General features: G+C 53.0%; 1 protein-coding gene across 4 annotated transcripts in view; it reads right to left on the bottom strand.

Annotated features, from left to right (window-relative positions):
- ARHGAP39 (Rho GTPase activating protein 39) overlaps positions 1 to 27,456 on the bottom strand; it is a 370,894-nt gene that overhangs the window by 25,921 nt on the left and 317,517 nt on the right. For all 4 annotated transcript variants that reach the window (XR_005593866.1, XM_039523605.1, XM_039523606.1 and 1 more), the window contains 2 exons: positions 6,834 to 7,033; positions 2,740 to 2,831 (listed from right to left, as the gene is read on the bottom strand). Coding sequence is in view for 3 of the 4 variants with exons in the window: in XM_039523605.1 (XP_039379539.1) it covers positions 2,740 to 2,831; positions 6,834 to 7,033 (292 nt within the window). In the remaining variant the exon portion in view is untranslated. The remainder of the gene's footprint in view (positions 1 to 2,739; positions 2,832 to 6,833; positions 7,034 to 27,456) is intronic.

Below are 27,456 nucleotides of genomic sequence, written 5' to 3'. Positions count from 1 at the left end.
GAGCCACATGTGCTAGAGGGTTGCAGAGGCTGGACACCCTGGCTAGCAGGGGACACAGGCCTATACTAGGATGGCTGCTGGTGACCCCGGTGTGTTAAATGGAGCGGTTTGGTCTGGCTTAGAGCACTACAGAAATCAAAGTCCTGTCTCAGATGTTCAGTCCCATCTAGTCCAGCCCTGAAGGGGCGAGGGTGGGACACTCCCTACGGGGCTTGGACTGGTCTGCTTTGAAGTGTCCCAAGTGAGGGGGCTCCTACCATTTCTCCCCAGGCACGGACACTGCTGACTTACTCCTGGGCAAGAGCCTGAGCCAGACAGATGCAGCAGCTTCCCAAGGTTACAAAATGAGTGTGTGGCCAAAGCAGGACGTGAACCCGGCTCCCCTGATTTCCAGCCCCTTGGCTGTGAGCGCAGGGCTAGCTAGCTGGCCTCCCTTTGCCAGCACTCTGTAGCCAGCTTTTCCAGCGTGTGTGAATTCAGTTCGTACCCTCCCAGAATCGGGCTCCATCTCCCAGAGGCTACTGAAGCCCACCCGGGAGATTTTAGGCTGCTAAAAGTCTGGTGGCGCAGCGCGGCTGAGGCAGGCTCCCTACCTGCCCTGGCTCCGTGCCGCTCCCGGAAGCAGCGACATGTCCGGCAGTGGCTCCTAGGAGGAGGCGTGGCCGGGGAGGTGTCTCTGCGCACTTCCCCTGCCACGAGTGCCGACTCCACAGCTCCCTTTGGCTGGGAATGGGGAACCGCTTCCAATGGGAGCTGTGGGGGCGGTGCCTGCAGGCAGGGACAGTGTGCAGAGCCGACTGGCCGCTCATGAGCCTAGGACCCGCTGCCAGACATGCTGCTGTTTACAGGAGCCAATCAAGGTAAGTGCCGCCTGGGCAGAGCCTGCACCCCGAATCCCGTCCCACACCCCAACCCCCCTGCCCCAAGCTCAGCCTGGAGTCCCCTCCCACACTCTGAACCCCTTGGTTCCATCCCCCAGCCCAGAGCCCGCACCCCATCCCACACCTCAACCCCCCCCCGTCCCAGCCTAGTGAAAGTGAGTGAGGGTGGGGGAGAGTGAGCAATGGAGGGAGGGGGGCTGGAGTGAGTGGGGGGCAGGGCCTCAGAGAAGGGGAGGGGCAGGGGTGTGGCCTTTAGGAAGGGGGGGGGCAAGGGTGTCTGGGTTTGTGCGATCAGACAGTTTGCAACCCTACACCTGCAGCACACAGCTTGATAACCCTTATCTTGGCCATCCTCGTTAGTGGGAACTGAAGCTGCTCCTCGCGCTCTTTGAAACCCTGAGGGCTGGATTCTGCCCCCGTTACTCATTCTGAGTAGCACTTTATTCCATGAGCAGCCCTGTGCGGTACTACTCAGGGTGAGTCAGCAAGACAGAATCTGTCCCTAAGCTATCGGTCTTCATATCCTGCAGCAGTGAGTTCCACAGGCTGCCTACATGCTTCCTTTATCCCTTTTAAACGTGTGGCCATCTCACTGAGCGCTCCCTTGCTCTTGTGCCACAAGATGGGGTTTGTAGGAGACTCTGATCCATCTTCTCTCTGCTCTGTGATTTCATAGCTCTCCTCTCACTCTCCGCTTTCCAAACGAACATGCCCCAGATCTCATCTGTGATGCACAATGTCACCGAGTTAATGAACCAACTGTGTGTTTCTCAATGTTTTTTTGAATGAGATCCTCTCATGGGATCCCCCACCTCTATTACCAGCCACCCTTGCCTGGATCTTTGCTATCTCTGCCGTGTCCTGTTGGAGATGGGACGATGAGGTTGTTACCACAGGTTAAGAGAATGGCCATTGTCCTGCTTCTTTATTGTTTTTCATCAGGGGACTGGACTCGATGACCTCTCGAGGTCCCTTCCAGTCCTAGAGTCTATGAATCTATGAATTCTATTGTTAATACAACTGAACCTCTTCTTGGCCTTACTGACTATGATGAACACTGATCAGACACCTTCCCTGATGCTTTACGACGTATTGGGTATGTGGGAAATTAATTCTCCTCCTCCACAGGCTCCACGGGCCCCTGCCAGAGGTTAGGACTGATCCCACGTTACTAGTTGCCCCTGCAGATGCTCCCACCGTGAGCTCCATGCTGCTCTGTGTCCTGGAGAGGGATTAGGCAGAGAGCCGATGCTCAGCAGACTGGGCTGGTGGATTACGCAGCTGGAATCAATGGGAAGGCTTGAAATACTGACACACTCGGCCGCTCAGCTGTGATTAACAAGCCAGCAGCTGTCAGTGAGCCTGACCTCGGCCGTGCGGCCGCCTCAGTGCAGCATGGACACTTGTTCATCCTGACACGTTAATCCTGACACGCGAGAGCTGGTGCATGCTCTGGCATCTGCGTGGCCCCGGGGCAGCCAGGCTCCAAGCAGGGAGGGATGGACGTGCCACATTCAGTGGGGTGCCCCTACCCGAGGTCAGGGCCCCTGTGGCCCAGCTCCAGCTCCAGTCATCAGCCTCCAGGCTCTGCACCCTGCTGGGCCCTTGCTTAGCACTGTCCCTTCTCTCCCCACCTCCCTCCCCTGCTGATGCCCAGTGCCTGAAGTGGGCTCCCCTCCCCCATTCACAAGGCCTGCTCTAGGACTCTACTCTGAGTCTCTCCCTTGCCCGGGGGGGCCGGGGCCCGCCCCAGGCTTGGCTGGCTTCACCCCCACAAAGCTCAGAGCCAGGACTCACTTCCCACTCCCCCTTGCACCAGGATTCCCTGTGTGAAGGGAGCGGGGTCAGGAACCCTTACCAGGAACATGAGGGTCTTCCAAGCCGGTGGGGATTTTCCACTGATCGACCTGCAGCTTGAGGGCGTTGACCTCATCGATATCTCCAGGCACTCTGTGCAGAAAAGAAACCCCCACAGATTTCAGACGTGGTCCACGGGGGGGTTACAGCTGGATGCTGAGGGCCATTTACCCAGTTACATTGGCTGAGGCCAGAGTCCCTGTTATGGGCAGAGTCTGGAGAAACACTTAGATATCTCAGCGATGAGTATTTTAAACATACTGCCTGCCTGAGTCTGCAGAGAGATTGAAACAATAGCTGAGAGAGGGGAATACTACCTATGTTAGATTCATGGTATGTTAACTCTGAAACTTAGTGATGACAACAGTCCACTTTTCAAACACAGAGACCAGAGGCTGCCCATGTGGAAAAGTGTGCACAATGGCAAGCATCTCACGTGCATTATTATGGTGCCTGGGCATATACATTTTGTGACTGCACACACATGGCTATTTAGAAGCCTCACTACTATCTACATGTGCAATTGCGCTTGGATATTATGGTTGCAGGAGCTGTGAAAGCACCTTGTATAGCTCACTACTGTCTGCACAGATTTGCTCTAGGACTCCTGCTCCTCCAGCTTGGGAACACATGCCACTAACTGGCAGCATTAACTATTTCCCTGCTGGTCACTTGAGCACAGCCATCCAGCACTTTGGGGGCTATCGGTGGATCTTGGGCACATGGGTGGGGTTTGAGATTGTGGGAGGAGCTTGAGTAGATGGTCACTGCTATGTACCTATGATGCACTGGAGCTCAAAGTAGCACCATGGCAATATGGTTGTGATATTTCATACACTGTATGCCATGCAAGATACCATATGAAAGATCATGATCTGCTGAAACTCATTGTTCTGTCAAAATCTGAATATCGTTAGTGTGTATGAAGTGAGGAGAGTTTGCTGCATGGGTGTTATTGAAACAGACTGCGACCCACACCCAAAAGAGCATTAAGCGACCATCACGAGTCATGGACCAGCAGGGGACCTGTAAACAAGAGATTTACAATTCTGTAAGAGACAGTTGCACAAGCACCACCCAATGAGGACTCAGCAAGGCCCACCAGGACATGTCTGGGCCAGTATCTTCCCTGGGCCATGAATTGAGAGTATAAAGTAGGGACAATGGCATCATGAGACCACCTCTCTCCTCCCTCACCTACACTGAAGGCAACAAGAATAGTGGGGAGACAAAGACTTTGAACTGAGGAGATCGGTTCCAGGCTGAGAGGAAATTCAGCCTGTGTCCTGAGAACTGGAACCTGCCTGCGACGTCCAGCGGGGTGAGAACAGCTGTTTGATCCAAATCTTGCTTAATCTAATAGAGTTTAGGATTTAGACTGATTTTACTTTTATTTCTTAGTAACTGTTTCTGACCTTTATGCCTACCACTTATAATCACGTATGAAGCTATCTTTCTGGAGGTAATACACTTATTTTAATGTTTTATCTTTACCAGTGAGTTTGTCTAAAGTGCTTGGGGAATCTGCTCCGATTACAAAGGCTGGTACATGTCCACTTGACAAAGTGGCGAACTAATTAATGAGCTTGCATTGTTCAAGAGAAGATCTTGAGCAATGTAAGACGGTACATTTCTGGAGTGCAAGGCTGGAGGTTGGAGGGATTCGCTGGAGTTTCCCTGTGGATGGTTTATGCGTGGCTTGGAAAGCATTCATGCAATTTAGCTGGGTGTTTCTCTGGCTGAGGGATAACAGCGCCTGGAGGGGTTTGCTGCTTGTCACTAGCAAAGCATTGGGAGAGACAGCCCAGGCTGCAGAGTTAAGGGGGCACAGCGGTTCCACAGTTCCAGGTTGTACCCTGGGGATCCCGTCACAGACCCCCCTGCACAATTTGACTCCTCTCTCTGAGCACCGGGGGAGCGGAGCTGAGCCTGTGTGGGAGGCTGTGTAAGAAGCCCTCTAACAGCTTGGGACAGAGTAACCAGCTGAGACCTTGCTTAACAGAGGTGGTTGCCGGGTGTGGCGTCGGGGAGACAGACCTGATACGTTGTAATAGACAGGTACATTCCCCTGCGGCAGCAGACACCATGCTGAGCCCGTGGGGAGGGGAAGGGCCTCGTGTGGCTCAGCAGCGACCCCTCTGGCCAGGTGAGGAGTGACATTAGTGAGCACTGTGGATAGGAAGATCCCTTCAGCCTACAAACAAGAGAAACCCCTGGGGGATGCTCTTGGCCTCAAATGGGATGTGAATGAGCGACCGCAAGCAAAGATGTCCCAGAGTCCAGCGGCCAGGACAGAGCCGTGACTAACACAGGGCAGGGCTGATAGTCCTGGTGAAATTCACTCCCCTCCCCCTCCCAAAGGCTGCAGCAGAGGATCCGGCGCACAGCAGCACGTAGGAGACACTGACAATGTTATTGCCATCACTGCCTGGTCTCTCAGCACCTTTGGTCACTGCCACCCAGCGGTGGCTCAGGCTCAGGTCACGACAAGGGAAACTTTCCCAGCCCAGTACGACTCTGATTCACACACCAAGGAACTGCTCTCAGGTCACCTTCTTGGGAATGGCAGGCTGAGCAGCACTTGCGGGGGCTGCCAGCCCCCTTCCTTTGCCTGGAGGGAGTCAAGGGATAAAGCAACCTGAGAAAAACCCACCAGGAATGTGTGTCATTTCCAGGGAAAGGCAGGCTGCAAAATCCAGAGAGGCCCAGGCCAGCCCTGGACAACAATCCAGTTGCTGAAGAAGAAGGTCAGTGGGGCCTGGATTTTCTGAGTCCTGGGTTCTCCTGGGATGGGTGCAGAGGGGTAGGAAGTGGCCTGGCCAAGCTCTTACTGGGAGCTGGAGGGGAGCAAGGAGGAATACTCTGCGAGGCAGCGTGCATGCAGGCTGCACTTCGCTCAGTCCATGGCTATCTCCAGAGACAGGCCAGAGGCACTGAGCTGGGCTGCAGATCCAGGGGGTTGGGTTGGCCCATTTGGGAAAGAGGCTGGCCTCAGACTCAGGTCTAGTTGTGACCTTCCCCAGAATTCAGGGGGTTAGTGTCTGGGAGTTTGGTTCGGCCCATTGCAACAGGGGACTCCAACCATTTAGAACCAGACAAGCATTACCCACACTTTGGGGGTGTTCCAGTCCAGGCCCCTCTCTGTCCACAGAGATACAGCTAGCCCAGACCACCAGGGACCACAGTTCTCCCCTCAGCAGCACCCCCACAAAGGGGAGGAGCTGGGGCGGTCTGTGAAATCAGAGGGGATCTTCTGTACCTCCTGTGCCCAGGTGCCCTTTCCACTGCATGGCCCCACAGGAGAGGCCCTATGGAAACGTGCTGTCCATGATCACACTTTGTCACTGGCAAGAGAGGGCCCCACAGGAGAGGCCCTATGGAAACGTGCTGTCCATGATCATGCTTTGTCACTGGCAAGAGAGGGCCCCACTGCTAAGGCCTGGCATTAGGCAGACAGTGGGAGAGCAGGAACAGTGGCCTTGCACACAGGATGTTACATATATCACAGCTAAATCTTGGTCAAAACAATGACAACTGGTGAACGGCAGAGTTCCTGGATGGAAGCCTAGATACCGTGGTGATGGGCAATATAAAAAAGGAAACGAGAGAAAGTACGCTGTGCTCAGACCATGCCATCGATTGCAAAGGTTTCTTCTCTGAGGCTGCGGCCTGGGCCAGACTGGGAGGGGAGATGAGCTGCTAGCAACAGTCCTGCCTCGGTCATTGCTTCTCTAGTCTGCTCAGGGACAGCCAGGCCCAATGCTGTCATCTGGCTTTGGAAGTGTTACGTTGCCCCTTAGAGAATGTTCTCACTGCCTGCTCCACAAAGGGACTCTGCGAGGCAGAAGTGGCCACAGCACAAGCCACAGTGCTCCACAGTGCAACCTGTGGCCATCCTCATCTTTAGCTGAGGTGCTGCTAAGAAAGACTACATGTCCCAGCATGCAACACTCCCTTCTAAGACCCCCTCATGGACCACCCTGCCCTATTAAAGAAGCAGCCAGCTGCATCTTCTCCACTGGAAGTGAATGCTGGTGTGCAGCTCCCTGAGAGCTGAACTGTGCACGAAGGGTCCGAGTCACAAGGCAGCGTTACCTGAAGATGCCCTCGGTCTGGTCTCCATTAAGCGCCAGCACTTCCTCAGACAGTCTGGTTTGCACCCAAGGGAGCTGCCGATCCGGGTACCTCTCCTTCTGCATGTTCATGATCTCCTGCAGGGAGCTCCCAAACATGGAGGGGCTGAACACTGCGTTCTTTGCATGCCGGATCTCCTCAATATTCGGCTTCTTTAGGCCCTGCAAGAGATGGAACCAAGACAAACATGAAGGCCCAGGGACACGTGCATGGTCGTTACTCACACCGGACTCGCCTCGGACAGTAAGCACCAGGAGGTCACTACTCACTGTCACTGACCATTTGTCTTCTTCCCTCCGCCTGTACACCAATCACAAAGGAACACAGCGCGGCTCACAAACACTCCTAAAAACTACACCCAAACAGACCCCTGATCAACTGCTAAGAGATCACGTCACAAAGCCCAGGGCCAGGCACACGGAATGTTTTTAAAAGGCGAAGAACTTTAGCAAGTCACAACCAATTTACACTATGCCCCAACGCCTGGCCCGGCCGGAGAGACCTGCTAAATTCCATGTTCCTGCCATTTCCCACCCCCACGTTCAAAAAAGTCACATCTTTGGAGCAAGAATGTTTTCTCCCCCCCCTCCTTAGTCTTGAAAACGGCAGAACCATTTTGGCTCAAATTTGACAATAAACAAACAAAGAAATAATAAAATTGTTCCCGAACAGCGTCCAAGGCCTGTTGTATTCATCCAGGGAAAAGTCTTCAGTTCGTTGTGCACAGCCCCTGGGAATGGAAAGCCTGGTGCCACAGTAACTAGGGGTGTGGCTCTGTGTTCTCCTAAAAGAAGTACAGGAACAGCAGCAATAACAGCCCTTGGCGCTGCTATAGCATTCTCTCCATACACCCCACAGCGCTTTACAGAGGAGGGGAAGGATCACTAATCCCACAGCTGGGGAAACCGAGGCACAGGGCCACACTTTCAGACTTAGACTCTAATTTGGGGTACCTGACTTTGGACACCTAGTGCCTGATTTTCAAACATTTTGAGCACCCAGAACTTCCACTGAAGTTCAGTGCAAACCTCTGAACACTAGGCCACTCTTGGTCAGCTACCTAAGCACAGAGGGAGAGGCCTCACGTTAATCACCCAAGTGTGATCGCTTTGGCCTACAAACACTAAGCTGACTCAGAGATTTATGGAGTGTCCAGCTGGGTTTAGAACAGGGGTCTCAGACTCAAATCACCACGAGGGTCACATGAGGACTAGGACATTGGCCCGAGGGCCGCATCACTGAAACCTTTTCATACAATGACACAAACTCTTTTTCGATTTTAGATCACTGAAGATCTCCTGGCTAAGCCAGGGTGTCTCTTGCCAGACTTCCTATCTTTCCTACCCAGTGGGATTGTTTCCTCTTGTGCCCTTAATAATGTCTCTGAAAAACTATTTATGTGCTTTCGGTGGAGGGGAGTGGTCGGAGCACAGGACTGGGGGCGAGGGGCCTCCTCCTGGTTCTGGCAATGACTCTCTCTGTATGACCAGTTGCATGGAGGGTCTCTGGGTGCTTCACAAACATTAAACAATTAAGGCTCACGCACAGTTTGAGAGAGAGAGAGAGAGAGGGGATCTCTGTCTCGGGACCCCCAGGCACAGAGCTGTGCAGTGAATGTCCAGGGGCAGCAGCAGAGCTGGGAATGGAGGCCGGCTCTCCAGACTTCCAGGCGCAGGTTTCAGCCACCGGCCAAGCCGCCCTGGGCAAAGGACTGGTTTGGGGCTCTGCGTTCCCTTTGTCTCCTGTTTCCCCTCCCTATGGCCATTTAGGAGGGGACCAAGCTGGGGGATCCAGTGGCAGTTTCTCTGTCAGTGCAGTGGCATTGCCAACCCTGGAACGAAACCGCAGGCCAGGCCCCCGGGGGCATTTCCTGTTCCCCTGCAGTGCACTTTGCAGTTCACTGTGCCTGTCGTCCGGCTGCCACGCGCTGTACAGCCGCGCCCTGGGAGCCCCGGGAACCTGCGCCTGTCGTGTGTCTGCCGCTCGCTGTACAGCCGCGCCCTGGGAGCCCCGGGAACCTGCCCCTGTCGTGTGTCTGCCGCTAGCTGTACAGCCGCGCCTGGGAGCCCGGGAACCTGCGCCGGTCGTGTGTCTGCCGCTCGCTGTACAGCCGCGCCCTGGGAGCCCCGGGAACCTGCGCCTGTCGTGTGTCTGCCGCTCGCTGTACAGCCGCGCCCTGGGAGCCCCGGGAACCTGCGCCTGTCGTGTGTCTGCCGCTCGCTGTACAGCCGCGCCCTGGGAGCCCCGGGAACCTGCGCCTGTCGTGTGTCTGCCACTCGCTGTACAGCCGCGCCCTGGGAGCCCCGCGAGCCTTCACCTGTCGTCCAGCTGCCACTCGCTGTACAGCCGCACCCTGTGAGCCACGGGAACCTGCGCCTGTCGTGTGTCTGCTGCTCGCTGTACAGCCGCGCCCTGGGAGCCCCGGGAACCTGCGCCTGTCGTGTGTCTGCTGCTCGCTGTACAGCCGCGCCCTGGGAGCCCCGGGAACCTGCCCCTGTCGTGTGTCTGCCGCTCGCTGTACAGCCGCGCCCTGGGAGCCCCGGGAACCTGCGCCTGTCGTGTGTCTGCCGCTCGCTGTACAGCCGCGCCCTGGGAGCCCCAGGAACCTGCGCCTGTCGTCCAGCTGCCACTCGCTGTACAGCCGCGCCCTGGGAGCCCCGGGAACCTGCACCTGTTGTCCAGCTGCCACTCGCTGTACAGCCGCACCCTGTGAGCCACGGGAACCTGCGCCTGTCGTGTGTCTGCTGTCCGCTGTACAGCTGTGCCCTGGGAGCCCCGGGAACCTGCACCTGTTGTGTGTCTGCCGCTCGCTGTACAGCCGCGCCCTGTGAGCCCCAGGAACCTGCGCCTGTTGTCCGTCTGCTGCTCGCTGTACAGCCGCGCCCTGGGAGCCCCGCAAGCCTTCACCTGTCATGTGACTACCGCTCGCTGTACAGCCGTGGGCAGGACCGGCTCCAGGTTTTCTGCCACTCCAAGAGGCAAAAAAAAAAAAAAGGCCGATCAGTGGCAGCTCAATCACGCTGCTCCATTCTTCGGCGGTGGGTCCTTCAGCTCAAAGAAGAAGAGAGGGACTGAGGGACCCGCCGCCGAATTCCCGCCGAAGACCCGGACATGCTACCCCGATACAGGACAGAGGGCCGCCCCTTTGTATTGGCTGCCCCAAGCACCTGCTTCCTTAGCTGGTGCCTGGAGCCGGCCGTGGCCGTGGCCTGTGAGCCCCGGGAGCCCGCGCCTGTCATCTGGCTGCCGTTCGCTCTACAGCCGCGCCCTGGGAGGCTACAGAAGCAGCAGAGGAGGCCAGGAGCGGGGAGAACTCAGTGGGCTCCCACCTCCTGTGCTCTGCTGGCTCCATACAGGTCACTCTGCAAAGCTCTAAGGCTGGATTCTCTGTGAGCAATCTAGGGGGTGGGAGATGGGTCCCAGCTGGCTGCAGGGCCTTCTCTAACCATGCGGTTGGTGTTTCTCCTGCCCACCCATTGTGGGAGGTAGTGTGGTCTAGTGGCCTGAGCAGACTGTGAGTTGGGGTCCCCCCAGCTCCCTATGGAACTATAACGTCTGTTCCTCAGGATTGCGACTGGAGAGGAGGCAGCAGGGGTGCGGTTCCCTGCTCTCTGACGCCAGAAGAGACGGGAGAGGCCACCCGCCCCCAGTGCTGTAGGCGGGTCTCCTCCCATGGGGACAGTTAGGCCAGGTGCTCCTACCCACAGCAGCTGCTTAGGCTGGGAGATCTGCACGGGGCTCCAGCTCAGCAGGTCTCTCTTCCCTGCCGCAGCTCCCGGGAGGGAAGTGTCTTCGGGGGTCACGGCCCATGTGAACTCTTCCTTACCTGAGCTAGGAAACAGGAGAACCTGCCTCGCCTGTTGTGTTGAGATGAGTTCCTGTCTGCATCCTGTAGAACTTGCCATACCAGTATTGCCCTGGCCTCTTCGTTTGTCATTCAGTGTTAAACACATTCTAAGACAATATGCATTTCCTCACCTTTTGGGGGCGAAGCCAGACTTTAAGGCACCTGCTCCCCTACATGGTGTTAACTTCGCTTGTGCCAATCAGAAACAAACACAAACAGGTTTTGGGCCCCGTCCCCTATGACACTTCTATGATGTCATTGTGGGTACTTTATGGCCTGCCTGCCATGTGCAGGCAGGGAGAGGAGAAAGAAAAACGAATCCTGTGTATACCCGTGTATCCTGTGTATACCTGTGTATCCTGTGTATGCCCGTAACCGAGCCTGATCACCTCGAAGCCTCTCTCTCAGCTCACGTGTTTCAAACAGAGCTTCTACATTTGCCGGTCGTTATGCGTTGGTTTGTATTTGTAAGTATCAGTTATTACTAAATGCTGCATCTTTGTTTATAAATATTGTTAGTAGATATTTTAGTCATTGTGTGTTTTAAGTTTCATTAACTCTATTAGCTAATCATACACTGCTCCCTTACCCCTTGTAATTATCCCCAATAAAACTTTTAAATTGATTAAGTTTGGTGTGTGTGTGTGTGTGTGTCTGCAGTTTGCATCGTGACCCACACTCTCCTTGCATCCCTTACCAATATAGTCTGTTGCCACGTGCAGCCTGGTAAATAACAGGCCTGCATTTTCTTTTGCCCCTGCGAGCCCGTGGCAATCCACATGGCGTCACGAACAGGATGCAAGGAAGTTGGGCCATGCCCGTGGCATGCTGCAGACCGTGCAGATGATGAAACTGAACAGTTCCAACATTTGCAGTTTCACCTTTTTACTAGCCAAAATTCGACCAATCCAAAAATAGAATGGATCTGTTCCCTTGGCTCGGACAAAACTCTAAAAGGCTATACTGTGCCTTTAACCCTGGCAGATCCTCTGAGGATGTTTCCACCATCCTGTTTAGCATGATATGCAAGGCCCTTGATCTGTGCTCTGTCCTCGGGGACAATGTGTGCAGCTAAACAAGCAGCCCCAGGCTCTCCTAAAGATGATAATGAGGAGAAGACAGAAAAGGTAGAGCCCATCACCCCCCCCCCCGCCAAGTCCCTCTCAGAAAATTTTGCCACCCCCATATGAAGCTCCTAAAACTCCTCTGTATCCAGTTCTGCCAACAGCCCCAGAATTTACTGAATCTAAAACTGTAGCAGAAGCTTTGCCTATTGTGATAACTAACCTTGATGGAGTTAATCTTTCTTGGCTCAGGTCTCGCTACCTTCCTAGGTTGCTCTTCACCCCCCCCTTCCCCTCCTCCGCCTCGCCTCACTTCGGCTCTCTTTTTGTTTTAAAAATTAAAAGCTATAGTTTTTACAGAAACCTCCAAAAAATAAAGCAATTGAAAACGGAACAAAACAAGAAACAAAAAGAAAACAAGGTAAAAACTTTAAATCCAGCAAATTAATTATTTTAACCCTCCAGGAATGCAACAGCTGGAATTATTCCTAACTTTCTTGAAGATATGGTTGCCAAGCAACAGAAGTGCACTCTCTGCTTCTTATCCTAACCACTAACTAATATTTGTAACATGGGCTTTTCTTATTTCCATATAGCAGAGTTTTAAAATAATGTTAAATATAAAATAATGCAAAATTCCTTGTTACCGAATTAATACAATACATTTGGCAAATACTAATATATTTTTATCAAATTTATGCTACAAGTTTTAAATAAGGTAATAATTTATTTATTCAAATGTTTAATCCTTTTACTTTTTATTTTTGGTTGTGTTATTTTGTATAAATATAAATAGAATTTTGGCGCCATTTGTTTTTAATTGTAAGTTTGTCCTGTATGTTGTGTGTCTCACGTGACTATTTTTTTTTCAAAAAAAAAAATAATTTTATTTTGTTGCAACAAAAGTCAATTTTATACCCTTTTAAAAAATATATATATATATAAGATGTGGTACCACACTATTTTAAAATCATGGTTGGGATGTAATCATAGTATATTAACACCAATTTTTTGTGCAAAGTTCAAAAAGGTTTCAGTTACAAATATATGTACATATATTTCTGCCTCAACAAATAATGCAATTGCAAACAAAGAAATTCTCTTTTATCAATCACAGTTTTGTTTTTTAAGTTTTTTTTAATTTGTTATTAAAAAAATGTAAGAAACCTCAACATTAAGGTAAAGATAATATTAACAAATGTCAATTTCTTGTTTGGGCTTTTTATAAACTTGTTTGCACTTTTAATTATAGTTATAAGAATGTCATAACCAAAATGTTTTAAAATAACAATTTATGCATAAAGCTAACCAAACAATTTCAACAGGTTTCCACCTTTGGCTCCCAAACATAACAAAAAAGCATCATAAAAGTATACCCTCAAATACCCTCAAAGTATTTGCATGTATCTATATTTAAAATTTATTTTGGTTTAATTTTATAGTTGGTTTGTATTTGTTATACTGCTCTCCCTCACAACATCTTTGCCCACGGAGCCCTTAGGAGAGGGTGGACTACAAACTTGGTTTGCCGCCTACTGGGTGCAGGAGGTCAGCGGAAACCAGTCCCTGTCAGCTCTGAGTCCAGAAGATTGTCTTGTTTGCTCCACTCAGTTCTCACCTAAATATCCATTACCCTTTCAATTTGTACCAGTAGTTTATAATTTTTCTTCATTTAATATATCTAGTGTAAATTGTTCTTCCCCCTATGTGCAGTGGGCTGCTTTTACTGTTTGTAATAATTGTTCTTCACAATTTAATTCTTATGTGTTTCCAGTTCTTAATGCTTCAGGTCAAAGTGATCATAGCTTTCCTTTAATTGAGAGTATTAAAGTTCCAGCATCTCATTGTTGGGTTTTTGTTGGTAATAGTTTAACCCCAGCCCCTACTTGGGTTGGTACTTATTCTAATTGTTCTATGTGGAGTTTCTCTTATGCTAATACCTCCCTAACTTAACCCACTCTTTTTGGACTTGTTTGCAAACAGCAGCTTCCTCCCTCGCCTCCTCTATTGTTAGTTTTAACCCTGTTGATTATATAATGTTACATGATCAAGTGCTGTTTCAATCCCTTGCTATTGAAATGCTTGCTAATACTACAGGCAAGGGCCTCTTCTTAATTAATCAGCAGTAAATACATTAATGATTCAATATTTGTTACAATCTTCCTCATTTTGTACTAAATTTGCTGAAGTATATCCCAACTTTGCTGATAAATGCTGCGTTATTTGCCTTCTATTTCTCCTAATTTGTCCTCAATTGTTAAAGACCTGCAAACGTTGAGCTCTACTGTCAGAGAGTCACAAGAGTCCTTCCAGTTTTGGTCATGGCTCAATTGGTTTGGCCTTGCGCCCTACAAATCCTATTTCCAATCCCTGTTTGTGTCCCTTCTGGTTGGGCTTGCTCTTCTCTGTCTCGGATGTGCCTTCATTAAAGCCTGCATTCACAAGTTTGTTGCCTCGGCCTATATCGCTTCCATGTGAACTCTTCCTTACCTGAGCTAGGAAACAGGAGAACCTGCCTCGCCTGTTGGAGCCCTGGGACTTGCTGCAGACACTCAGCATCTCCCCGCAGTCACCCCCAGGAGCAGATTCAATACCCAATGTGCAAGATGCCAGCATTCCCCACCATCCGCCTCCGGACTGCACTGCACCAGCCAGGCAGCAGCGGGCAACGGCACAGACCAGATGGGCCAAGGGGTCCTACCCGACCTCTCTTCCCAAGAGAATGCTGATTCCCCGGCCAGCACACTCAGCAGCTTCCTTTGGGTGACAGTCTCTCCCTTCCCGAGCCCTCTGCATCTCAGCTCGGCATCTCAGCTCCCCGCTCATCTGTCCTTTGTGCAGCAGTCTGGTTCTGCAATCCATCCGTCCATCTGTCCGGCCACCCTTGGGATTTGGCAATCTCTGGTATCTATGCACTGACAGATGCACCCAGCATTCTGGCCAATCCAGCGATAGCATTTTAATGGGCCCATCCCCACAGCATCTAGGCGCCTTCTGGTTGACATACACACTGCGCTATCATCCCCAGGGCACCACAGTGAGTCTCTGCCCAGGGGTTCCAGCAGTGCTGGTTACCCACAATCTCTCCCTCAGAGCCTCACGTCTCCGCTTGTAACATCCCTGGTAGTCTTGTCACAGAGTGACAGCTTGGTGGGAGCGCACGGCCGACCTGACTGCTGACCTGCTAAGAACATCTCAGCATCCTAGAAGGAAGCGCCTCCCTCATGCCGGCAGCCCTGGTCTAGTCATCCACCTTGGCAGGCCACGGGCGGCGTTGGAAAGAAGATTCGGTTCAGAAGGGGATTGCACAAGGGGAGCAGAGTGCACATAGCCCTGCAAAAGGCACCCAGGCCCTGCTTTCAAACACCTCCTGACACTTCCCGCGGGACCTGGGAAACCATTCCTTGCTGTGATGACTCGGCCTGCACCACAGGAAGCTACTCGCCACTGATCTTCCTCCCTCCCTCCCTTTCTTTCCCTGAAGGGTGTTTGCAGGAAAACGGGATCTTTCTTGCTCAGGATTTCACCTGCTCTAGCTGCTTATCCCCTGTCCTGACGTACCAGAGTGTCCGGCGGGTGAAGGGGACTATTAATATTACTTGCATGGTGGTAGCTCCGAGGAACCCTCGTCATGGGCCCCACTGTGCCAGGCACTGTACAACCAGAACAAACAGATGGTCCCTGCCCCAAGGAGCCTCCAGTCTGGGTGGCCAGGTGAAGAGGGCTTTAGGAATGGGCAGACAGAACGAGCAGCACAGACTTCGTACAATGACCAGCTTTCTGGGCTAGTGATCCTAGGAGGAGGAAGAGAAATGCAGAAAGGAGCCGCCTGACCCTTTTAATGCCGCTCAGCCTTTGCCGTTACAGTGATCACACTAGGCACCAACTAAGCCCCGATGGGACGTAGGTGGGGCCCACTGCATGGGTGAATGTCAGTCATAATCTTTATGTTTCTTATGCAGCTGGAGAGGAGACACGATCGAACAGCTAAAGCACAGGACTGGGAGTCAAGGGACCTGGCTTCCACTTCCAGTTCTGCTGCCCATGTGGTGTGTGACCTGGGTCAAGTCACAGCCCCGCTCTGTGCCTCAGTTTCCCCATGTGTCAAATGGCGCTAATGATAGTGAACTTCCTCCAGAGGTTGGGCTGGGGGCCTCAATTCATTGTCCGTAGAGGCTTTGAAACACTCAGCGGGAAGGGGTTAGAGAGATGCAAAGGGTTATTTCTTAGCTCTGCAAAGGGCACTGGGACACCAGGAACGCAGAAGATGTTACACAAAGTCCAGCTGTTGTTGGACAGTTCCCATGAGGTGTCAATGACCCTTTCAGTTTGGTTTCCAGGGGGTACTTGGAGCTCACATGCACCGTCCCTCCCCAGCCCTGCTCGAGAGCAGTTGGCTAAGCTCTTTCTCGGCTAGCGATATGTTTCTGTCAAGCTCAGCGGCGTGTGATTTCCCCCTCTCCCTGTGCCAGGTTTCTCCAGATGGCTTGAGCATTATGCTGCACATTCTCTCATGTACTGAGAACCGGTAACTGCAGCCATTTGTCTTCATGAAAGAGCAAGATCAACGACTCCTCTGGCATCTTCCCTCCCAGAGGCAAACCGCTATAGTTCCGCTACTTGGGAGATTAAAAGCAAACACGGAGTTAACATCAGGAACAGAAACATCCACCGGAGAAAAGTAGAGGGATGGTAAGATAAGGGGCAGCTCACAATGCTTAGCAACAAGACCCGTGGCTCATTTAATTTTAAACAGAGAGGCGCAGCACATGGAGACTACAGCTCCCAGCATGCACCACTCCAACCTGAGCCAAGCGGCAGGTTGCCTGGCTCAAGGTGAAGCATTGCATGTTGGGTCCTGCAGCCTGCACAGGCCACAGCGAAGGTGAGCCATTTTGTGCTGACTATGGGCTACATCCGCTCTGTCCCTCCCAGCGAGTAGCGTCTCGCCCTAGGAGTAACCCCACTGAAATAAATGGCACCACTGGTGCAGCATGCTGCTCCTCACCATGAGTGAAGGTGGGAGAGTCTGACCCTATGGGTAGCCATCGGGGCCCTGGGTAGTTAACCAGGCAGCCCTCAGGCGGCCAAAAGGAGCCTTCTCCCCTGTGCTCTGGTTAGGAGAATGCTCCATCCTCTGCTTTGTGTGGAGAGCAATGAGACCATGGAATGGGAAGGCTCTTTGATGGTGAGACACTAGCTGCCACCTCCTGGATGGATGCCAGCCACACAGGGCAAGTCCCCCAGAAGCTGAGTGAGATCAGCCTGAGCTTTGTATTTCCTGGTGCTCTGCATCACTGTCTTGAGGGGACACCAACAAGATCCACAGGCCCCGGACTTGACACATCTTTGTTCTAGTCCCTGTGATTCATTTTTTGTGTTTCTCTCCAAAATTAATGCTTCAGCACAAGCCATGGCAGCTGCCCAGCACTCAGATTCTACACTCATAGACTTTAAGGTCAGAAGGGACCATTATGATCATCTAGTCCGACCTCCTGCACAACGCAGGCCACAGAATCTCACCCTCCCATTCCTGGAACAAACCCCTGACCTATGTCTGAGTTATTGAAGTCCTCAAATCGTGGTTTAAAGACCTCAAGGTGCAGAGAATCCTCTAGCCAGTGACCCATGCCCCACAGCCAATCGCTTAGGAGCACCCCTACAATAACAAAGCAGCGAGCACAACCCCTAAGAGCACCCCTACAATAACTAACCAGCGAGCACCAGAAGATGAGGGACAAGTGGGCGAGTGAATGGGGTGCCTGCTTGTGATGGGCAGTTGCACAGGTGGATATGAGATTAGCACACCCTCGGCACTGCACAGATAACACCAGGGAGCTGGAGCTCAGTGACATGCTGTGGGAAGGAGGGAGCACAGCCCCTGGGTTTTCAGGGAGAGCCTTAATACCCCAATGGGGTTATCGAATTCCCCCTCCCAGCCTGGTTTAAATTCTAACAGGTGGGTCCAAGCTGCAGAGGTTCAGCTCCAGGTTCAGCTGTTCCCAGAGTACGGGGTGTCTGGATCTGGGGGCTTGGTTTAGACTGATCTGATTTAAAGAGCTGGGTTGTGGTTAGAGAGGTGCATTATAAATCCTGTGCTGGAAACCCTGCTTACGGTTAGGTTGGAAACTCAGGGGATTACTGTGGGCACAGCACATGACCTACCACTGGTTGAGGTTTTCAGTCTGGCTGGTTCCACAGACTTTGACCTTTTGACTTTGCCATCCTGTGACTCTGCCATGACGAACGCCGCAGCCAGCGCTGCTGGTAGCCAGGAAGAGAGCGAGAGCGAGAGGGCAAACGGCCTTGGCATGGCGGGTGAGAGTGCCCCCTCCGGGAACAGCCTCCCCTAGCAGTGCAGTGCAACCCTGGCTGTGACTCCTCCTCATGGAGAGCCGGGGATTCCTGATCCCCCAGCCCTCCTAGCAGCCACCAGCGCGTCACCAGGAGTCTGCAAGCGTCAGCCCCAACGAGTGCCAAGTGCCTGAGCTCAGCTCCTGCCCAGGGTGTAAACTCCACAGCAGCAGAGATCTGCTTCCAGCCCTGGGGAGCTGCTGGCTGCCGGGAAGCTGGGAGTCAAAGACCCAAAGCCTACAGACTCCTGACCTCTCGAGCCAGGCAGGACTGTGCGGAGCCAGGCGTGTGCTGCACACCACAGCCACGCTTCGAAGCACCAGCGTCAAACAGAACGACAAACAGTTTTGGGGGTGGTCAGCCAGTGGGGCCGGGTGGTGCAAGAGGCCCTGGCTGAATCACCCCCAATCTCTCGCTCGGAGGCTCTGGGGGTGTGAAGAGGCTGCAGGCTCAGGCCCCCGCATTGCTGCGGTCTGACTACGGCCTTCCGCCTGTTGAGGAGTCACTTACTGTAGGAGCAGGGGGACCAGATTTCCTAAAGAAAACATGGGACGGCTGGGGCTCGCCTGAGCTGCCCTCTGCCTCCCGCGGCTGGGGCTGGACCCCCCCAAACTCTACCGCCCACGGCTGGGGCTCGCCTGAGCTGCCCTCTGCCGCCCACGGCTGGGGCTGACCCCCCGAGTCCCCTGCCTCCCGCGGCTGGGGCTGGACCCCCCAAACTCCACACCACCTGCGGCTGGGGCTGACCACCCCGAGATTGGCACCGGCTGAGGCTGAGCCCAGAACCCCACTGCTTGGCACCTCACATCCCCCCCCCCGGCAACGTTCCTCTGCGCCCCCAACTCTTTTGGTAAACTGGGTGTTTGTTTGTTTGCTCTTCCCTACTGAAGAACAAATGGGTCAAATGGAAAACCAGTCAGGACGACCAGGACAGAGCTTGAAAACGGGACTGTTCCAGCCACAGTGGGATAGATGGTCACCCAATCTAGGAGTAACCCCGTTGATTTCAATGGGAGTTAGGAGCCTAAATCCCTGGGCCTCAGCTCCCCATGTGCACAGTGGGGGTAACAGCACTTCTCCCCCTCTCAGGGGGCTGAGGACCAGGAGCTGCCCAGATGTTCTGGTGATGGGCGCCAGACGGACTGGGCCTGATCCCGCTGATGTACCAAGTCCTGCTGGAGTCAGTGGCTGCAGGACTGGGCCCTTCATGAGAGCAGCGGCTTCCTGCTCCGCGGTCGGAGCTGAGTGGGACACTCCTGACCTACAGATAAGTGACGGTTTGGGTTAAGAGCGCCGGGATTCGGACGCTGCGTGAGCTCCACAAACCCGTTCACCTGGGCCAGCCTCTTACTGTACGTGACTCAGACGTTCCGAGAGCAGACAAGAGAGAGCTCAATATTGGCAGGAGGCACCAAAGTCCCCATAAGCCCCAAGAAGACGTGAGTGGCTGGGAGAGGCAGGAAGAGATGGCAGACCCGAGCCATGGTGCTGCGCTGATGGAAGAGGAAACGCACTGACATTCAGCGAGCAGTTGTCCAACTGGCTGCAGGGCAAAATCATTAGAGCCGCCCTCAAAGCCGCACACCCAGCGCTACGCCGGCATTGCCGATGTCACAGGAATCCCGTCGACAGCAGATCAAAGCAATGCCCTGAAAGGCTTCCTGGGGAACAAGGCCAGCAGCGGAGAGCACAAGTTTGCTGCTATAGTGTGAAAAGAAAACCTGCAACCACTCTGCTCAGCACAACGGCTATTTTTGGGGGGTGGGAGAGAATGTGAATCAAAACTCCACTAGAGATGGGCTTGGAGTAACCCCCAAATCTGGATCACCCCAAGCACGGGATCCAGACTCAGCCTCTCCCCAGGCTCCCCCCTAGTTTCACGATCGAACCCAAGAGCCAAAGTCCTCCCAGCCTTAGGGGACTTTCCTGAGCGTATCATTGTGCAGGCAGGACTCTGACTCCGCTGGAGCGTGCTGGCGTCTGAGCCGTTCTACAGAACTGAAGGCAAAAGGACAAGCCCTGGCAGGCCGTTTATTCCGAGTTCAAAGCCACCCATTTTGTTTCCAGCTGCTGCGCTTTGTTTCCAGCCAGGGCGGCTGTTCCTTGAATCAGTTCTGTGTTTGATTTCAAAGGTCAACAGGATATTTAACATAAATCAGCCCTTGATGGCCGGAATCATGACAAATTTCATTCTAACTGCAAAGGCCTCATGTGCGGCGGAGCTGGCTGGATGTCTTTATGAAAACTGGAGTGTCCTGCTGAGAAGGATCCCTCAGAGAGCCTCATAAACAAGGGCTCACACTTCCGCTCTTTCTGGGTCTCCAACAACCACCGCTCAGTTTGCCAACCACAATGTATTGATTTTCTGAAGTCCTACAAGCTGTCCCGGAGGAACAGCCTGGCACATGACTCCCAAGCTGTATTCTTTGCCCTCCATGTGTCCGTGGCCAGTCATTCTAGTCGCAGCAGCTGTTACCCAGTTATAGGGGGGAGAGACGGAAGCAAGGCAGCCGACTCCCCAATGTGTTAACTCCTCCAAGTCTCGACTACCCCTGAATGAGCTGGGTTGACACTGATTTCAGTGGGACATGGACAGCCTTGGACAAGCTGTGCAGGGTCAGTGCTAAGGAACTGCAGGAGCGGGACCCATCCACTTAGTTAACGGTGCTACAAAGAGGCACGGACACTGAGCACACAAGCCAGCTGACCAGGGACTGACAAGAGACCAGGCCCTCAGCGAAGCCTTATCCGTTTGCAACTGGGGTCTGTCTGCTCTAGTGATGGACACGCTTACAAGCCTGCATCACCTTTGATGGCAGAATGAAGACGTCACACCATACAGGGTCACTTCTCACGGGAGAAACAAACGAACGGGAAAGGACTGGACGTCCCGCGAAGATGTTATGACAACGCTCAGGCTGCCCGAGCTGCAATCAATGCTTTGCTCTTCCATAGCACTTCCCCTCGGAGCTCTTCACAGCATGCACAAGCCTCCCGGGAGGCAGGGCAGTGCGATCCACTGATGGCGAGTTGGAGTTCCCACTGCATTACTCTAACAGCTGAGAGAGACGTTCAGGACTTCCCAAGTCCTGTGTCTAACCCCAAAACCATCCTCCCTTGCGGGGCGCTGGAAGGCAATGACTGCTTTGCGTCTCGCTAGAGGCACCTTGGCCTGGTGGCCCTCGGGACTGATTTTACACGACTGGATAGCCATGGATGGTGCTGGTGTTTGTGGAAATAAAGGGGCCTCTTCGAGGAAGGTTAGTGTGGCCATTAGCACCTGCAAATTGCTCTGGTGATGCTTCCGCCATGAAATCGTTTCGTATCCCAATGTCCTAGTGCCAGCCCCAGCCCATCTATTCTAGGTAGAGCCTGGCCATGCTGCAATTACTCGAGCACATTATATGATTCCTTTCATAAATGCCAGCTGAGTTTCAGGCCTGGCCAGCATGCTGAGACAGGCCTTGTAAAGCTGGCCAGGACCTAGCTACGCACAGAGGCCAGCTGTCTATTCTTGTCCTTTGAGATCTTTCCGTGGACTGGATGACTAGAAAATGCCCGTTGGAAACCATGGAGCTGCCCGCTTTCGACATCCTTGCTCTTGGCCTATTTCAAGGTCTTTCTCACCCACTGGAGTTCAGATGCCAGCTGTGGCAAGAAGAGGATCCTACCTTCTGGGACATGCAGCCAGGTTATATCCCTGTCTCCCACCGGCTGATCTTATCACCCAACAGCTAGGCATTGGTCACGTGAAGGTTAGATTATTGTAATGCAGCCCAGGGGAGCTCACTCAGCAGAAAGGTTAGTCAGACATCTGCAGCTGGCTCACAACCTCTCTCCACTCTGTGCGCTAACATCCTCGTGCTCCGAGCGTGCCTCCGATCACGTGGAATGGAGCTTGCCCTCGGCCTGCAAAATGAATGCTACAAACATCTACAATCACATAAATGTTTGCAGGGGAATTTAAAGGACTGGGAAAAGGTGCCACGTTAGCAGCTCTGGGGACTGAGCAGGGAGAGCATGGGCTGAGTCCTGACAGACCTTCCATACACACACCGCACCAGTATGCTTCACCCGTGCGCTGGACGGACCACCACAAAGGGCAGAAGAACAGCTCCGCCTCTGTGGCCTATTCATTGACCTTTCTGTTGACACTGCCCACAAGGGAGCTAATGGTGCTAACAGAGATGGTGGCTTCTGTGATGTGGACTCCTGCCACTGAGCGCTGGATGAGACCCACCAAACTCATTCCACCCAACAGATGTCAGATGGCAGCTTCTGGTCACTCTCACCTGGATGGGATTTGACCCCATGACATGGAGAAGAAATGCTCTGCACCCTATTGCTATAGGCCCATGACACAGAGCCCTCTGTGACCCGTTTTTATGAGCACCGTCATTCTCCAGTCCATTGCTAATAGCTCACAGATGCACTTCAGGTTCCTGCCTGGGTTGGTTTTCATGGATGCTGTTTGTAAATGGGGTAATTCAGAAGGGCATAGAATAAATCAAATCCAGACTGAACTGAAGAGTGGGGGCTGTGCTGTGGGCCAGACCCAGGAGGCCCAGCTCTCAGCATCGGCATTCTGGGATTTTCAGGGAACACAATTTCCTGCCTCAGATGCGCCTCTTATCAAGGCTTGAAATTGCCAAGGGAAAGTTCAGGTTGGATAGACCCTAATCTTGTTTTTTCACATCCTGGGGAACTGGAGGAAGCAGTGAGAATTGGCAAGGGCAGACTTTCAATTATTTCATTTTATTTATTTATTTGGATTTTTCCATTTGCACCTGCCGCACGCCATCGGTGTGTTACACGCACTGGACACACGCACACGTTACCAAGATACTGAACAGACCCACTAGATCTGAAAGACAGGCTTCCTGGACAGTGTCCCCCTCCCGCATCGGCCTGGCCTCCACCAAAACCTCCTCCTTTCATGGCCCACTCACCCCGCCCCCCCGGGCAAATGGGGATCCTCCAGCCTGTTCTGAAGGTCACTGGATCTACTGAACCAAGGTGGGCATCAGCTCAGGTAGGTAGGACCCAAACCGTTCAGGCACTGCTGGTTCACCCTCAACCCCTTGACTCCCCCACATACCAGCTGGCAGCCAGTGCAGGTCCCAAAGCTCATATGTCACACGCTCTTGGCAATAGCTGTGATTTCCAGATTGCTGGAAAGTGTGGCCCCATATGGATCCCATTCCAGTAGCCCAATGGCAAGGTGACAAAGGCACAGAGATATGAGGACCCAACTGCCTTGCTAGGTACAGACAGGTGTGGAGAAGAGTAGAAGGCACTAGACAGGGACTCATGAGGCCAAGACTCTGCCACTGACTTGCTGTGTGAACTTGGGCAAGTCACTTCCTCTCTCTGTGCCTAGATCAGTGGCTCTCCAGACCACTGGCCCCCTTTCAGGAGTCTGATTTGTCTTGCGTACCCCAAATTTCACCTCACTTAAAAACGACTTGCTTACAAAACCAGACATAAAAATACAAAAGTGTCACTGCACACTAGTACTAAGAAATGGCCGACTTTCTTATTTTTACCATATCATCATAAAATAAACGAATTGGAATATAAATATTGTACTTACATGTCAGTGTAGCATACAGAGAGCAGTATAAACAAGTCATTGTCTGTATGACATCTGAGTTTGTACTGATTTCGCTAGTGCTTTTTCTGTAGCCTGTTGTGAAACTGGGTAAATCTCTAGCTGAGTTGACGTACCCCTGGAAGATCTCTATGTACCTCCAAGGGAACACGTATGTCCCCCTGGTTGAGACCGACTGGCCTACATCCGTGGTTTTCAAACGGTGGGTCACGACCGGAATGTAAGGCACTGGATCGCGGCGGCTCTGGTCAGCACTGCTGACTGCGCCGGTAAAAGTCCCATCGGCGGTGCTGCCCAGCTAATAACGGCTAGTCCCCGCCTGTTCGACACCCGGCCAATAGGAACTGGGGGGGCAGAGCCTGCAGGTGAGAGCCCCACGGAGCTGCTTGTGTGCCTTGGCCTAGGAGCCAGACCTGCTGCTGGCCGCTTCTGGGGTGCAGCGCAGTCCGCGGTGCCAGGACAGGCAGGAAGCCTGCATTAGCCCTGCTGTGCCACTTATCGGGAGCCGCCCGAGGTAAGCGCATGCCCCAATCCCCTGCCCCAGCCCTGAGCCTCCCCAAACCCAGAGCCCCTTCCTGCACCCCAAACCCTTTCCTGCACCCCTGGCCCCACCCCAGAGCCTGCACCCCCAGCCCAGAGCCCTGACCCCCTCCTGCACCCCAACCTCCTGCCCGAGCCCTGAGCCTCCTCCCACACCGTGAACCCCTCATTCCTGGCCCCACCCTGCAGCCCTCATCCTCGCACCCCAACCCTCTGCGCCAGCCCTGAGCCCCTCCCACACCCCAAACCCCTCAATCCCAGCTCCATTGGGTCACGGGCATCAACAATTTTCTTCAACTGGGTCACCAGAAAAAAAGTTTGAAAACCACTGGCCTAGATGACCCTGTCCATAAAGCAAGGCTACCTGAAAAGCACACTGAGATCTATGGCAAGGAGTTATTTGAAAGCCAGGCGTTCCTGCCAAGAGCAACTGCTGCAGCATGAGAATTCAAAAGCAGGCGGGGATCCAGCAAGCCACCCCCTCCCCAAGCTGGGCACTTTGTGAACAAACGGTAACCCCACCACTTGGATGTCGATCCAATCTCTGCCACTCCATTCAGTGGCTGCCCCCACTGGTGTATCAGCCCATCCCTGCTCTGCACCCCACTCTCCATTAGGCACTGCCCCTGCCATGGAAAACTTGGTAGTAATACACTAGAGCAGGGGTCGGCAACCTACGGCGTGCGAGCTGATTTTTGATGGCACGTGGCACGGGCTGAGCCGCTCAGCCTGCTGCCGCTCTGGGGTTCCCGCTTCTGGCCCCTTGCCAGCTGGGGTCCCGCCGCCGGCCCCACTCAGCACCCGCGGCTGGCCTGAGTGAAGGAACCCCAGGCTGGCAGTGGGCTGAGACCCCGGCTGGCAGGAGCCGGCGGCTGAAACCCCAGAGCGGGGGCGGGCGGAGACACTCAGCCCACCACCGAAACCCCAGAGCTGAGCCGCTCAGCCCGCCCCCGCTCTGGGGTTCTGGCTGCTGGCCCCTTGCCAGCCGGGGTCCCCGCCGCAGCCCCCCTGCCAGACAGGGTCCAGGCCTCCGGCCCTGCTCAGCCCTACCAGCCGCCAGCTCCACTCGCCTCAGCTGCCGACCGGGGGTTCCAGCCGGTTAACAACTGATCACTCCGAAGCCTGTGTGCAGCTTAAAGTATCCAAGTACGCGCCAGACATTGGAAAACTCAGCAAGGAAAAGCAAGGGCAAGGATCACACCACACTGATAAGATCTGCATTTTCACTGAATTTTAAATAAAGCTTCTGAAACATTTTGAAAACCGTGTTTACGTTACATATAACCGTAGTTTGGTTATATAGTATAGACTTATAGAGAGACCTTCTAAAAACGTTAACATGTATTACTGGCACACGAAGCCTTAAATTAGAGTGTATACATGAAGACTCGGCACAGCACTGCCGAAAGGTTGCCGACCCCTGCACTAGATGGACGCTAAAGTAGAAGCATTCTCTGAGCCTGTTCCTAGCAGCTACATGTACAGGCAGAGAAACTGCATGCTGCATGGGGGGAAGGTGTTACAAGGCAGGCAGAATGACGTGGGCCCCCGTGTATCAGAGGTACGGTTATAGTGAAGCTGCACGCTCCCTTTGCTTGCAGTTTTACACGTTTGAAGGCCATGCATTTTCTATGCAGCTCTGTCCCTACGTGCCATAACCTAGTCAGATCTAAGCTAAACAGGGGCACGGGTGCTGGAGCTGGGATGGGAGACTGCCACAAAACACAGGCTGCTCCAGGAAACGTTGGTATGTTACTAGCCAGTCACCGTCTCTATCTGGTGGAAAGGATCCTGTGCTGCAGGAAATGGTATCAGTGAATCAGCAGGTGGCGCTCTTCCCTGGCTGAATGCCGGAGCAGCTGTGCCGCTGGAAGCAACCTTTTGCTGAGCTTGAGAAACGAAGCCCTGACCACTTGTGGCACCTCTCACAAGGACTGGAATGTAAACCCAGGTGTCCTGGCCAGACGGGGTACTCTGCTCACCTAGATTCCCCCTGCAGCTTTAAAGGGTTACGTTAGCCTTGTCTCAAAATGTTGTATAACATTTGCTGTGCACTGTCAAGCAGCTGCTTTGTTCCTTTCCAGAGGTGGCTGCATTTCAGTGGTGGATGAAGTGATCTGCATACATGTTTCTGCTTGGTAAGTTTGTCCTGACTTTGGCTCCCCTCTGGGTGACAGGTGCGCGATACATGTAAGCTCATTAGCATTTTAAATATCACATGAGGTTTTCATATTTTATGGGCAGCCCTGTTTGTTACTAATGCCCGGCACACTGCTGTTCTCTGCGGTCTGGCGGGACGGCGTTTTCACAGCGCAGCTGGGACGCTGTAGGGACGCTCTGTTTTGCTAATGAAGGGCGTTCTGTAGCCCTGATTTACTCTCCCCGTCCCTCCAGCCCCTGCTCGTTATTCATCTGCCATTAGACAGTTCACTGCATCATGCTACAATGACATCTTCTAGTTGAAACGGGCGGCTGCTCGTGAGATTGGTCAGTTGTTTACCACACTCCTTGAGTGATGTGAAGAAGCCAAAGGCCAAGTGATTTTAACCACCTGGGAAGTGGGAAGAATAATTACCCTAAAATGTGATGCCTGCAGTGTCCGTGCTGGGCCTCTGGCTGGGAACTGATATTAAGAATAAGGAAAAACACTTAGAACAGGGCATTGTGGGAGCAGGTCCCTACAGACATACTCTGGGAAAGCTCCATGTGGCTCGGTCTTGATCTTCTCCCGCCCTCTACTATGGACTACTTGGGGGTCTCACCATATTCATTAACTTGGCCTCAGAACATCCTTGTGAGCATTATTGTCCCCATTCTACAGACACACCACTCGATCCATTGTCTGCAGCCAAGCTCTAAGATACAACCGCATTTGTTCCAACCCCTCAGACAGAGACAAACACCTACCAGATCTCTATCAAGAGTTCTTAAAACTACAGTACTCACCTGCTGAAGTGAAAAAACGGATTGACAGAGCCAGAAGAGTACCCAGAAGCCACCTACTACAGGACAGGCCCAACAAAGAAAATAACAGAACAACACTAGCCGCCACCTTCAGCCCCCAACTAAAACCTCTCCAGCGCATCATCAAAGATTTACAACCTATCCTGAAAGACGATCCCTCACTCTCACAGATCTTGGGAGACAGGCCAGCCCTCGCTTACAGAC

Source organism: Mauremys reevesii, linkage group 2 (genome assembly GCF_016161935.1).
Source record: "Mauremys reevesii isolate NIE-2019 linkage group 2, ASM1616193v1, whole genome shotgun sequence".
Taxonomy (NCBI): Eukaryota; Metazoa; Chordata; order Testudines; family Geoemydidae; genus Mauremys; species Mauremys reevesii.
The sequence above is the reverse complement of the archived record's forward strand: the minus strand, read 5'-3'. Positions and strand labels throughout refer to the sequence as shown.